The sequence below is a fragment of the Diabrotica virgifera genome, chromosome 9 (assembly GCF_917563875.1).
Source record: "Diabrotica virgifera virgifera chromosome 9, PGI_DIABVI_V3a".
NCBI classification, from domain to species: Eukaryota; Metazoa; Arthropoda; class Insecta; order Coleoptera; family Chrysomelidae; genus Diabrotica; species Diabrotica virgifera.
The window spans coordinates 159003614-159017812 of NC_065451.1; the positions used below are offsets into that span (position 1 = coordinate 159003614).

General features: G+C 33.6%; 1 protein-coding gene across 1 annotated transcript in view; it reads right to left on the minus strand.

The window, feature by feature from the left end:
* Window positions 1–12398: 12398 nt before the first annotated feature.
* The window catches only part of LOC126892659 (nose resistant to fluoxetine protein 6-like), a 187276-nt gene continuing 185475 nt past the window's right edge, over window positions 12399–14199 (minus strand). The window contains exon 11 of the mRNA XM_050662301.1: window positions 12399–12591. Within this exon, the coding sequence (XP_050518258.1) occupies window positions 12448–12591 (144 nt within the window). The 3' untranslated portion in view covers window positions 12399–12447. The remainder of the gene's footprint in view (window positions 12592–14199) is intronic.

Here is a 14199-nt window from a genome sequence, read left to right on the forward strand (position 1 = left end):
TTTCTTATTTATCATTTTGAGTCTTTCCTTTTCGATCGATATCGTTATTTATATTTTAGCTCTTACTAATCTGTGATCACTGCTTGTACTGAACTGGTTTAACACATTTACGTCTTTAAATAATTCTTTTTTGTTTGTTAAGAAATAGTCGATTTCGTTCCTTGTTTTTTCATCAGGACTTTTCCATCGTGCTTGCCTTGCATGCCGTGCTTGCCTTGCATGTTGGTGAGTATCATGTTTATTCCCACGAGTATATGGGAATCGTTGTCGATTCCTGTAGAGCCCCGCGTACAGGAACAAGGCTAATTTTCAATGGGATTTCGCCCGGTGTCCCAAGAGCATCGTTAGCGGCCGCGTGACGTTTGATCATTCAGTTCAAACCTAATCGCCATTCGGGGTCGGAAAAAACAAGAGTTAGCAAAGAGAGGCTGATAGAAAAGATTAAAGACATTTCACTCAAGACAATTTGAAGAAGAGTAAAATGTGAAGGCCCTTATGATCCGCCAGGTGCGTTTCATAAGCGTATGAGTATTTGTACGCTTTGTGTTCCCGCTCATACTTCGGGGTGTTGACTACAGACTGTATGGCTCGTCCAGCATGCCATAGCATGAAGGATAAGGTTCACGTCATTTTTACAATGTAGACACCTTAAACTCCATGGTCTCACTCCCAACTCGTACTTTGGCTCTAGAGGTTTTTAAAAAATAAATACTTTTTGAGTTATTTGCGATTGAAATTGTTTATTTTCCGCCAAAAAAACCAAGATTTTTCGCAAATAAGTCAAAAAGTACGTATTTTATCGAAAAAAAAAATATTCTTGTAGCAAACATGTAGCATAGAAAAAAAACCGAAAAAAAAATGTGTATTCATGAAGTCAATAGAACCAGCAAAACCAAAGTTGTAGCTAATGTAAAATACGTTCTTATTCGTTAAATTCCAAATCGAATATTCCAACGCAAAAAACCAAAAAATGAAGCAGTTCGGGAAATACATTTTAAAAAACATTTTTAAAGTGTTTAAAAAAAGCTTTATTTTTATTATTTATAATAGTTTCTATAGTCCTTCCCACCTTGACTTTACAGTACAGGGAACATAGGCAATGCATTGCGCGGTTTTTAGCGCGGTGATGCCGATTTTATCAAAAATAATTTGTAATTGAACATTCATCATCATGACATCTACACTCCTAGCGAAGTGATTGCCGCCCTCTTTGGGCCCTTCCAATTCGTTTGTCGAGGTGAATCAATCCGCATTAACATTTTCGTTTTACAATTGGTTGTGTGACTTGGCATCTTCTACAATTTTCCTCCATTCGTTCCTGTTTTTGCTTCTGTTTACCCATTCTCTGACTCCCATCTTCTTAAGGTCCTCCACTATCTGGTCCTCCCATCTAGTTTTGGGTCTTCCTCGTGGTCTGCCTGATACAGGTCTCCATTTGTCAATGTCCTTGATAACGGCTTCTGGATTCCTCCTTTCTATATGTCCCATCCATCTGAGTCTCTGTGCCTTGATAAATCTGACAATGTCTTCTCCTTTCAGAAGTTCTCTTACTTCGTGGTTCATGAGTTTTCTAAATTCATTATTACCTAAGTTTAGTGGTCCTGCTATCCTCCGAATTATTTTCCTTTCTAGGATCCTCAATCTTTCTTCCTCTTTCTTTGTCAGACACATTACTTCAGCACCATATGTGATTACTGGTCTAATTGCTGCTTTGTAAATTTTCAGTTTTGTATTCTGAGTAAGCTTCTTATCTTTGAGGAAGTTACTGTATTTCCAGTAGGTTCTGTTTCCTGCCTGGATTCTTTCATTAATTTCGATACTTCTATCATTAGTTCCATTAACTGACACTCCAAGATATTTAAAATGTTCTTTCTTTTCAAATTCATATTCACCGATATTTAAGCTTATCATATTAACTTGGTTTTTTCTTGAGCATATTAGGTATTTTGTTTTGTTTTGATTTATTTCTAAACCCCTTTTGTATGCTTCTTTGCATAACTTCGTAAATTCTTCCTTTAAACTGTTTAGGTTTCTGCTAATTAATGCTATGTCGTCAGCATACGCCACAAGTTGCGACGTCGATGCTATAATCGTACCCTTTATTTCTGTAGCTCTTATTGTTCCTTCTATAGCGACATTAAATAGTGACGTTGATAGAGAGTCGCCTTGTCGTACTCCACTTGCTATTTCTATATTTTTGGTGATTCCGTTATCTGTAATTATTGCTCCAGTCGATCCTTTCATTGTCATTTTCGTAAGCTTTATAAGTTTCATTGGTATATCTAGGTTTTTCATGTCTTCTATTAGGTCGGGTCTTGTTAAGCTGTCAAAGGCTTGCTTGAAGTCTATGAAAAGGATGTGTAAGTCGATATCATGTTTGTAGCATTTCTCAATTGACTGTGTGATTATGTGAACTGCATCTATTTTTGACCTTCCCTCCCTAAATCCGTGCTCGTAGTCTTCTATTTTAGTTTCAATGTGTTTTGAGAGTTTTTGTCTGATTAATGATGTCAATATTTTGTAGCAGCTGTTTAACAGTGTTACTCCTCTATAGTTGTTACATTTTGTGGTGTCCCCTTTCTTAAGAATCGGAAATATCCATCCAGTTTTCCATTCTTCGGGCATTCTTTCTTCTCCCCAAATCCTTATTATTAGGTCGTATATTTTCCGATGTAGTTTTTCTCCGCCTCGTTTTATTAGCTCATTTGGGATTTCGTCTGGGCCTGCTGCTCTCTTTTGTTTTAGATTTCTTATCACATGTAAAAAGTCCTCATATGATGGCTTTTCGATTTCGATTTCATCATCAAGGTCTGTTTCCTCTGTATATTCGAGAGAACTTTCTCTCGCCTTAAATAACTGTTCGTAGTATTTCTCCCATATTTTGGTATCAATCCTAACTGTGCGTTTCTTCTTGTTTTGGGATTTTATATATTTGTAAAGCTTTACATTATTCTTGCTATTTACTTCCAACTCTTCTATAACTTCATCAATTCATATCTTTTTTTTATTTGTATAGCATTTGTCTGAGTCTTTATTTTTTCTCCTATACTCTTCCAGATCTTCTTCTCTACCTGTCTTCAGCCATTTCTTTCGGGCTAGGTTTTTTCCTGGTTGCTGTTTCGCAGTCTTCGTCATACCATTCTTTTTGCCTTTTTATTTCTTTGTATCCTATTACTTTTTTTGCTGCTATCGAAATGTGTCCTTTTATTTCTTTCCACGTTTCTTCTATGTTATTAGGGTTCGAAACTTTTAAATTTGCTTCAAACTCTTTAGAATAATCTTTCTGGACAGTATCCGAATCTAGTTTCCTTACGTTCCAATTTTTTCTCTTCGTGAATTTCTTTGTGTCATTTCCATATTTCCTATTACTAGGAAGTTTGCTGAATAATTTTTTAGTTTTTGCGGAATTTGGCGATAATAATTAGGTTATTGATTGATTCTAACTTTTCTATATACTTTAATACTCTGAAATTTTCTTGATGACGTTAAGATATTTTACTTCTACTTACAGTTTTGTCACTTTTTAAATTAAATATGCACTAAACCCACTGAATTTGCTTAATTTTCACTGTTAAATTCACAGATGTTGTTACGTTTCAACACCACGTGGCCAAGTCCTTGAACATTAGAGAGATTCAATTAAAACTGTTTTAGAAAGGCAATCTACAATTTTAGGATTCATATGCGTAATAACTATAGTATATTAAATAATATTAAACGCAAACGAATCCTAAAATTATAGATTGTCTTTCTAAAATAGTTTTATTTTAATCTCTCCAATGTTCGATTACGAATTCTTTTTGATAAAATCGGCATCACCGCGCTAAAAACTCTCATAAGGACTGCATTGCCTATGTCCGTTCTTCTGTTGTATTAGCACCATAACTAAGAGAGTTACGCTTAAAATAAAGTTGCTCCTTTTTTTGGCGAAAAAAAAAATGTGAAAATCTCCCCCTACTTAGCACCCCAAGTGAAATTAATCGTTACCACTTTACAAACAATTTAATTTACTTAATTATGTTTTTTATACGATCGGTAAGTTTTACCGGTTTTAAGTGCTTATTTTTGAAAGGATTATAGCTGAAGGGACTTGAACGAGTCACTAACCACGAGTGTATGCAAAATTTGAACAGCCATATCTTAACCAATTTTTGTCTATCAGAAAAACACAATGAAACTAGCATATTGATAAAAGCAAGACCTATATTTTTTTACCCTTTGAGATTTTTCGTATCGCTAATACTTTTTAAATTATTTTAAAAAAGGGCATATTTTCAAAGATTTTATAATTTTTTTTTACTATAAAACTAAATTTTTTCAAAAATAAGCACTTCGAACCGGTCAAACTTACAGATCGTATAATTAATACACATTATACAGTGATGAGCGCGCTAATAACCGGCAATAACGCAAAAGTTGGACGACATAAATATTAAGTTTTGAGAAAAAAGAAATCAAACTAGTGGTAGTAGTGGCAAGGTATGCTAAATGTGCAGTCACTCGAGCGCTTTGGGGACCTATTGGGTTTTGAAGAGTAGGTCCTAAAACCAAAAAAAGTTAAGTAAAGTTTTCTATTTTAGTGGGGACTTGTCCATTTTTAATTTAATTTTCCATTTCCAACAATCGTTTTTTCCGATTATAGGGCATTTATCCATAATTCGAAAAAATGTTTCAAATAAAAGTTACTTATTTTTACGTAAGGAATCCGAATTTGCAATAAAAAATGGGGCTCCTTCTTAAAATTTTAAAGTAACCTCCACCCACCTCCGTGGGGGTCGTGTTTGGTGCCATTCGATAAATTTTTCAAACATATTGAATAAGTGTATTTTTCAGTTTTTCGATCTGATGTTCATTTCGCGAAATAACGCGGGATTCGTATTTAAAATTTTACCCCCATTTCCTTACGCCCCACCCAAATCTTCAGAATTTTGCAATATACACTGTTTTGCATGTATGTACTTAACTTAAAGGGCCCTATTCACATGCGTATTTGTCCGGCGGATATGTACGGCGGACAGATCCGTTGTTAGCTATATACAGGCAGATGTGTCTCCAGACAAATTCGTTGGTGCTACACATTCACGGACAAATCTCTCAGTTGTACTTGTTCCCCCGTTGTGTGTTTATCTGTTTTCCACTGTGCTATGAATAATAAAAGACAACTAGCAATAATTGGAGTATATATGGTTTTATTTGATGATAGAAAAAAAAAGACTATGGCCAAACGATGGTTATTGGAAAGAAGAAAGTACTCACATATGAATTTAATTAGAGAACTCGAAACAAGCGAACCCGAAGATTTACTCAATTTTCCGCGAATGGATAATGAAGCATTTGAAACATTATTAGGATATGTTGGTTCTAGAATCGAAAGAAATAACACACACATGAGAGAATCAGTAAGTAGCAGAGAGCGATTAATCGCCACGCTACGATACTTAACAACTGGACGAAGTGGTGAAGATTTAAAGTTCAGTTGTGCAATCTCCCCACAGCTTCTTGGACAAATAATACCTGAAACTTGTTGGGAAATATTTATGGCATAAATACTGTCCGTAGATGACCCAGTTCTCCTACTCTTCCTCATTTCTCTTAACTCACGTCGAAATCCAGCACGCAAGGAATCTATTTTCTTTCTTAATACTTTATATCTGCATCAGGACAAATTTCTTGGCATTTTTCCACTAATTCTTCATATGCGTTGTTTCGCAGTTGCCTGTTAGAATAGTCTTTACTTTTTACATTCCACAAGCATGACTTCAACTTATATAACCAAATAAAACTTTCCCAAAATACTTTATTATCCGAAAATGCCATTTTAACCCTCAACTGGTCCGGCGTCGTCCGCCGGACCGCCCACACCGCCCACAGGCAAGTCGTTGTATCTAATCCTTAAACTATTGGAGCGTGACAAGTGGGTGTATTTGAGACAAGTTTCTCTCAGTTCCTAAAAAGTTATCGCAACAGTTAGGTTGAGAGTAGTTCCTCAGACGACGCCGGACCGTTTGTGTCACTTTTTTGTGTTCATACTTGGAGTTCAAGAAGAGCAAGAGGATGTTCTTATTTTAGAAAAAGCGCAAGATTTGCAGTTTATGTCCTTGTAGAAAGCGCAGGATGACAAAATACCTGTGCTTGAGTTGCAAAAAGCCTGTTTGTTTGGGATGTATAAAACCACTACCTATGTAAAAATTGCATATAAAATAGGTAAAGTTTGACTGATGCTGGAAACAAACATTTTTGATCGATTTTTATTTTACCTAGTTTTTTGTTTAGTGTGCAGTTTGAACATATATCCTAGCAATACATTTTTTTTTTCATGTTGTTTTTTATATTTTTTTTATTTACTTTACAAAACTATGTACTTTTTCACAAATATTTGTGCGGATTTCAGTTTTATTTTAATATTTTTTTCTTAACAAAAATAATGCCCAAATCTAATACGTTCACTTTTATATAAACATATCAAGGTATGTTTGTAACATTTATTCTTAACCCTTAAGTACTAACATCTTAAATCATTGGCGTAAACACTAACTAACCGCCTGACAGACGGGCTTAACATTTTAGTGGTAATTGTTGATTTGTTAAATATTTTAATGCAAAAAAATATCTCGATGGCTTACTGAAAGTATTTATTATCTAAAAAACACAGTAATTAATCTAGTTTTTCTGTATTTATTAAAATAAAAAATATTATAACAAGAATGGAAGGATTGCTTGTGTACCTTTTTACTCCTGAAAAAAAGTGTGATAAAAATTAAACCAATTAAAGAATCTTAATAAAAATTTATAATCGAGTTAAACAAATGGTAAGAAAAATGAAAATAAAAAGGTTTTTAAACAATGTTAAAACAAAAAAAAAAAACTGACAGGTACTATAGTTAGTACAGTCTAGCAATGGTAGTTAGTGGCAACATTTTCATCAAAAATTGATTTCACTTCGCTTATGTCGTCTTCTACCTCATCAAACCATTTCAAAAGAGTTTCCTCAGGGTCTTTATTCCCTTATTTGATGTTTTTTGACAAACTGGGGTACATTATGTGTAATGACGAACTGGGCACAAACACTAACACCCCGTCTATTAGACGGAAATCACACTTTGAGCCTAAATATTTTTCGAATAACAACCTGCAGCAAATTGCCGAATTCAATATTACTAAAGAACAACCCAAGTTGAAAAGTCATAAACGGGTGACCTTCAAAATTTTCTATGGAGGGAAATATCCCACTTTCGACAAGCGATGCCGTCTGAGAGACAGGCTGTTAGTACTTGAGGGTTAATAAAAAAATTATTTTCGAGTGTTGTTTTGCTTTCTTGAAAAGAGTAGTTTCGCAGACGACGCCGGACCAGTTACGCTACTGCTACAGTACCGGACCAGTTAAGGGTTAATGTAATATAAATACACGCGACACGCCTACTACCGTGGTTAGAATGAAAATTGACACAAAATTAACTCATCCGGCGAACAAATCCTTGAAACGTTCACACACATGCGTATATGTCTGGCTCGCTGTCTGTGGTCGTCGTCTTGAACCACAGACGGCGAGCAAGACACATACGGCCTACGCCCGGATACACACATGAAGATCTGTCCGGAGTATCTGTCCGCCGCATCCGCCGGACAAATACGCATGTGAATAGGGCCCTTTACCTGATCTTAATCTGTCGATTTCGAGTTTTTCTAAGTATAGATTTTTTTTCGGCCCCCATTAACGAACTCCCCTGTGTTTAGAGCCAATATATGGTAAAGGTACATCTACAGGGTACCAGGTTTCTCCCCATATGATAATCTGAGGCGCTCGAGTTACTGCAAAAATCCCCGCTTGGGCTCCGCTACCATAGTAACTGAGTGTAGGAGTAGGTGCGAAGCTTAGCGATAAAAACCTAAAAACTTACATTCTATTTATTGTTTCCCACCTTTAGACCTATCAGTATGTCAACTAAAACTGTCACTGTTACAGTGGCAGTTGACAAACTCGTCCGAAACGTTTAAAGGTAGGAAACAGTAAATCGAATTTAAATTTATAGGTTTTTATCGCTAAGTTTCCCAACTCTACTAGTTTCATTTCTTTTTATTTCACAACTTAAATGTTTTCCACATTTTGCATTATTTTTTTGGTTATTAGCGCTCTGGGACCTGATTCTAATTCATTTCGACAGTCGCAATTTTATTTCGACACCGCCATGACAGCCGCAGAGTATAGCGATTCTTATTCATTTCGATATTAGTTACAACTGGGGATATTAACCTTATCATGTTGACACTGTGTGACACTGCTCAGAATTTGGGTTGGCGCTCCGTTTTATTGGAATTTGTTGATAGTCTGGGAAAATTATCGAAAAAATGCCATTTTTGGGAAAAATTATTTACCAGCTATTTTATTGCTAAAATCGAATCTTAAGATTGCATATATTAGTAATATGGGGTATGACAAGTCCGCAGAAAGTGTGTTATTTTATTTATAAACAAATTAGCACTCCTAAATCTACTTTTTTTTTCAATTAGTGGTCTGTAACTCCTAAAATTTTTCCTTTGAGCCAAAAACACTCAAATAAAAATTCACCGTAATTTAGTTCTGCACAAAGTTATTTTTTTTTCCGATTTCCTTCAACAAAAATTTTACTCAGAAAATCCGAGTTTTTCCAAAAAATCTGCAATTTTCAATTAAAATTTTAGAGAAGTACCTAATTATTTATCAATAATTAAATAATTGATGACATGAATGATTTATTATAGTAGATTATACAGAGGGGCTAAATTATGGAATAAATTCATTTCTTTAAAACGGACGATTTTGGAGCAAAATCCCGAAAGAGGTCGATTTTTATTTTTAAATTAAAATTTTTTGGCATATATTTCATACTAGTGACGTCATCCATCTGAGCGTGATGACGTAATCGATAATTTTGTTAATGAGAATAGGGGTCGTGTGGTAGGTCATTTGAAAGGGCGTTCAATTCTCTATTCAGTAATATAAACATTAATATCATTAGGTATTTATACAGGGTCGCCAAAAAAATTTTTTGAATTAAATTAATTGGCGCAAAAAGAAGAATGTATGTAATTTATTTAACTCAAAATACATTGCACTGCTGTCAGAAAATAGAAAAAAAAAGGTTTATTTCACGAATAAACATTTCTTTTCGCTTAAATTAAATCACAAACAGCCTCCCTCCTACCTATTGGCAGTTTGAACATTTAATTTAAGCTAAAAGCAATGTTTATTTGCAAAATAAACATTTTTTTATATTTTCTGACAGCAATATAATGTATTTTGAGTTAAATAAATTACATGCATTCTTCTTCTTGCGTCAATTAATTTAATTCAAAAATATTTTTGGCCTCCCTGTATAAATAATGATATTAATGTTTATAATACTGAATAGAGAATTGAACGCCTTTGTAAATGAGCTACAACATGAACCCCTATTCCTATTTAAAAAAATAATCAATTACGTCATCACGCTCGGATGGATGACGTCACTAGTTTGAAATATATGCCAAATATATGTCAAGAAATTTAATTTAAAAATAAAAATCGACCTGTTTCGGGATTTTTCTCTAAAATCGTCCATTTTAGAGAAAATGAATTGATTCCATAATTTAGCCCCTCTCTGTATATCAGGAGACCGGCGACAATCTAACCAATAGTTTAGAAATAATAACCAGAAAGATTATGATACACCAGAATAACTATGATTTTGGTATAAAAAAGGATATACCTATTCAACGTACCTTACAGGATTGAAATTGGACCATTTGAGCGGTCTCAGGAATGCTATAAAGAAACAATTTTTTGGCTTATAAACAAATAGAACCCCTCAGAAAATATTAGATTAAATTAAATTAAGTTAACGCTGTTGAAAAGGGCACGGCTTCTGTGTCCTTTTCGAAGAAAAACAAATTGAATTGCGAGGAGTGATTCCAGGTATAACCGGTCAAATTTGACCGGCATTTGCGACAGAGTTATAAACAACAGGATTTTAATCTTTGAACCATTAGATACCTTTTAATTTCGGTCCTCTTTGTACATACAAATTTTCATATCTTCAAGACACTCATAACAAAAAAGATTTATGTCACTGTCGCCAAATTATTTAATTATTGATAAAGAATTACTTCCCTCAAATTTTAGTTGAAAATTAAAGATTTTGTTTGGAAAACCCGAATTTTCCGAGGAAAATTCCGTCTAAGGAAATTGGAATAAATTATCAATGTGCAGAATTAAATTACTGTCAATTTTTATGTGAGTGTTTTGGTTTAAAGTTAAAATTTTCGGAGTTATAGAGCAATAATAAAACAAGAATGTGTGTGTACTTTGTACGCACGTAAGAAGTTATACTTCTACTACATATTATCTGATTTTTAAGACAATACCAAAAATTAAAAAAAAATAAAAGAATAAAACGCACACAAACACATTGAAAAATGCCACAAAGAAAAAATGATTTCTGAACGATAATAATTGTTGGCAAAACTTTTAAATACGCATTTTCTGAAAAAAAAATTATATAACAAATATACTTACAATCATAACATGCATAAAAAAATAAAACTTGCATCGGGAATTGAATCCGTGAATTTCGTAGCGCTTTGATTCGTAATCGAAGCGTAGACTCACTCGTCCAATCCCACATTATTTATCATGTGGAAAAATACGGTAACTGAACGTTTTACTGTTGGACAGTTGTTTTGAAAATTAAATTATGTAGTTTAAATTTTGTGGAAGAAAATATAAAAATATAACAAAACAGTAAGAAAACAATATATTAGATGAAGATTGGTAGAACTTTTGTTGGTAATCAAATTAAGTATGTAAATCAAAGCATTACATACCTACTAGATAAATAAATCTACGCCAAAAATCATAATTTAAAAATAAAAATCGAACCTAATTTGGAATTTCTCTCTAAAATCCGCATTCTTGAGAAAATAAATGTATGTATATCAACCTAATCCAAATGTATAATTACAATATGATTATAATAAAAACTACTTACCAAATTAGAATGAGTTTTCCTTGTCCAAAATAGTCCAAAAATATAGGTATATGAAAACTATTTAAAAAGGCAGTATACCTATTAACTAACTTTTGTTTGTTGTTTCTTTTCACACAAATTTTAAAACGCAACAACCATAAATAATCTAACTACAGCTGTGCCACAGCCGCCATATTGAATAATTTTTGACATGTCATTTAAACATCCAATCAGAACAAAGTTATAATGCGCATGCGCCCGGTCGCTAGGTTTTACCATATAAAAATTCTCCCTCTATCACCGGTAAAGAAGTATAACTTCAAAAAAAGATTTCGGAGCGCTAATTTGTTTATAAACAAAATAGCACACTTTCTGTGGACTTTGCACAGCTATATTACTAATATAGGAAATCTTAAGATTTGATTTCAGCATGTCCAGCAATAAAATAGCTGGTAATTAATTTTCCTTGTTTTTTACTAATTTTCCCAGATTATTACCTTACATCTTTCTTCATTGAGTTGATGATTCATGTTGTGGACATTCTCAATTATTATATTTTTAATTTAATACTATTCTATCTAATTCCTCAAAACAAGCAAATTTCAATTAAACCCAGTTATATTATAATACCTTTTGCTTTAGTTTTCCTTGCAAGAAATAAACAAAACACATCTAAACTAAACCTAACCTCGCTTTTGGCCATTCGGCCATTCATTCATCTCCGTGTCAAATAATTTCGACAGTCGAAATTATAATATCAACACCCTTTTTAAAGTCGCTATTAATTTCGATAGTCGCTATTTCATGACGTCACATCGTTAGTTCATCTAAAATCCACAAGGCTCGCACAATCGCATTTCAACCGTCGCCATATTGAAAGCGACTTGTTTTTGGTCGAAATTTGATTTAGAATCAGGGGCTTGATCACTGTATATTAAATGGTAAAGCGGTAGTGATTAATTTTATTTCGGGTGCTAAATTTTCCCGATTTTTTTTCCAGAAAAAGGATTAACTTTATTTTGAGCGTAACTCGCTTAGTTTAGATGTTAGAAACTTTTGTAAAAAATAGCAATGAAGCTTTTTTAAACACTAAAAAATTTTTAATAAATTTTTCCCGAAAATTGCTTATTTTTTTCGATAAAATAGTTACTTTTTGAGTTATTTGAGAAAAACCGCCTGAAAACGTGTTTTTTTTTTGTTGAAACATACACATTTTCACTCGCAAGTAACTCGAAAAGTATTAACTTAGTTAAAAATCTATGGAAAAAAAGTTACTTAGAGTTAGTCATTTTATCCAAATTTTCATGCAGTTCGGAGTTGACCCTGAAAATTACACTCCAAAACGGTCATTTTTACTGGGCTAATAATAAAATTATGAGTTTCTATCAAAGTTCCCAAAGATCAAAAAAATCAAAATAACAACATGGTCTAGTTTTTATTACAGTACAAAAATAATTTACTACTATTATTGTTCTTTCTTTTCTTCCACATATTTTGGCCGTTGTGGCAATATATACTTCGTCACGGCTGAGGCTGGCATTTCGAAAAATAATGTCACCAATAGAGCTACCAGAAAAGAAGCTGCAACATCTGCCAGCAGATGGTAACCCTATAAAATAAGTAATATTTTAATATACGGAAATTTCTTTGTTATTATTTTCAAATGCAATATGTTCTACAACATTCAAAGTTTTATTTCCAAAGAAATCAATTTTTAATGAGACCTATTTTCTGGTTACGCCTTTGTGGTTTTTATTACTTGCCAACCATATGAATGTTGGATAAAAGTAGACTAAAGGGGAGGTATAAAATTTGCATCTCAGTACCCCTCTATTAGGCCGGGCCGAAAAATTTTTTTTCTACTTTTTCTATACGGCTAGTTGCCAAAAGTTGTGACTAGTATTTATATAATCATATACCAAATTTGGGCCGGTTTAAAAAATAATTAACCGGGCCCTTAAAATTTTTTTTCAAATTCTTGTATAAGGCTAGTGACTAAAAGTTGAAACTACTATTTATATAATCCTATATCAAATTTGCGCCGGGTTAAATAGTAATTAACCGGGCCCCCCAGCCCTTAAAGGATTTTTATTTTGTTAAAAAAATGCTAGGGGCTATTCGCTATTAAAAAAGCTTCTGTTGTCATATTCTATTGTTAAGCGAAAGAAAGATAATACAGTCGACAGGAAAAAATACTGAAGCTTTTAAATGCCGTTTTAGAAGGTCTAAACTAAATTTTCAAAGATAATACAACGCTGGTCTTCGACAAAAATAAAATTAGGAGAGGAGTTAAGGAAAACAGGCGGCAACTCCAGCGCGAGAATAAAAATTTAAACAAGTCAATTAAAGCGCTATACTGTGATGAAAGAAAATATCAAACCATGGTCTTCAAAAACGCGAAACGAATTATGAAAACTGAAGACCATATAGCTTTAATCGAAGGACCCGGTAATTTATATTTTGGGTACTTAGCTCTTAGCCAGTCTCGTTTCATAGATATTGTCGAAGGAATATCTATTATTATTTACAAAGCCATAATATAGATCTAAGCAGTTTAAGTGTTATGGGATGTGATGTACAAATGTCAATACGGTTGGAAGGTGGAATCATTGGAATTATAGAAAGGCGAGTGCATAAACCATTACAGCGGAATGTATGCCCGTTGCACGCTACTGAACTTGCCTTGCGATATTTGCTTCAAAAACTAGATGCCCACACAAAAGGTCCCTATTCATATTCTGAGCTGATTGGATCCCCTCTTCCCAATTGCGAAAAAATGCCTGTTATTAAATTTAAACCCATAGAAGCTATCCTGCCTCTTGTAAACGAAAATGATCTAAGTCCGGATCAACAGTATTTATTCAAACTATATAATTATATAGTTTTCTCCAATTATTATAATAATAATAATTTGAGACGAAATATGTTCTCAAAGTTTGGCAGAGAGAAGTCCAGAGAAGATGACACAAACACGTTGGTTCACGACAGCGAACCGCATTCTTAGAGTTTATGTAGCTACAACTGATCCTTGTGAAAGATTTTAGCTGAGTTTGTATTACAAGACAAGTATATACTCGTATGAGGTTTGAGATAAAATCTCAGCCAGCAGGCCCGGCTCAAGACGAAATTTTCACCCAGGCAAGGATCCTTTGAGTCGCCCCCACCCCTCCTAGTAAAAACCCCTATAAAAACAACAACAATCAGCTGGTTTTTAAGT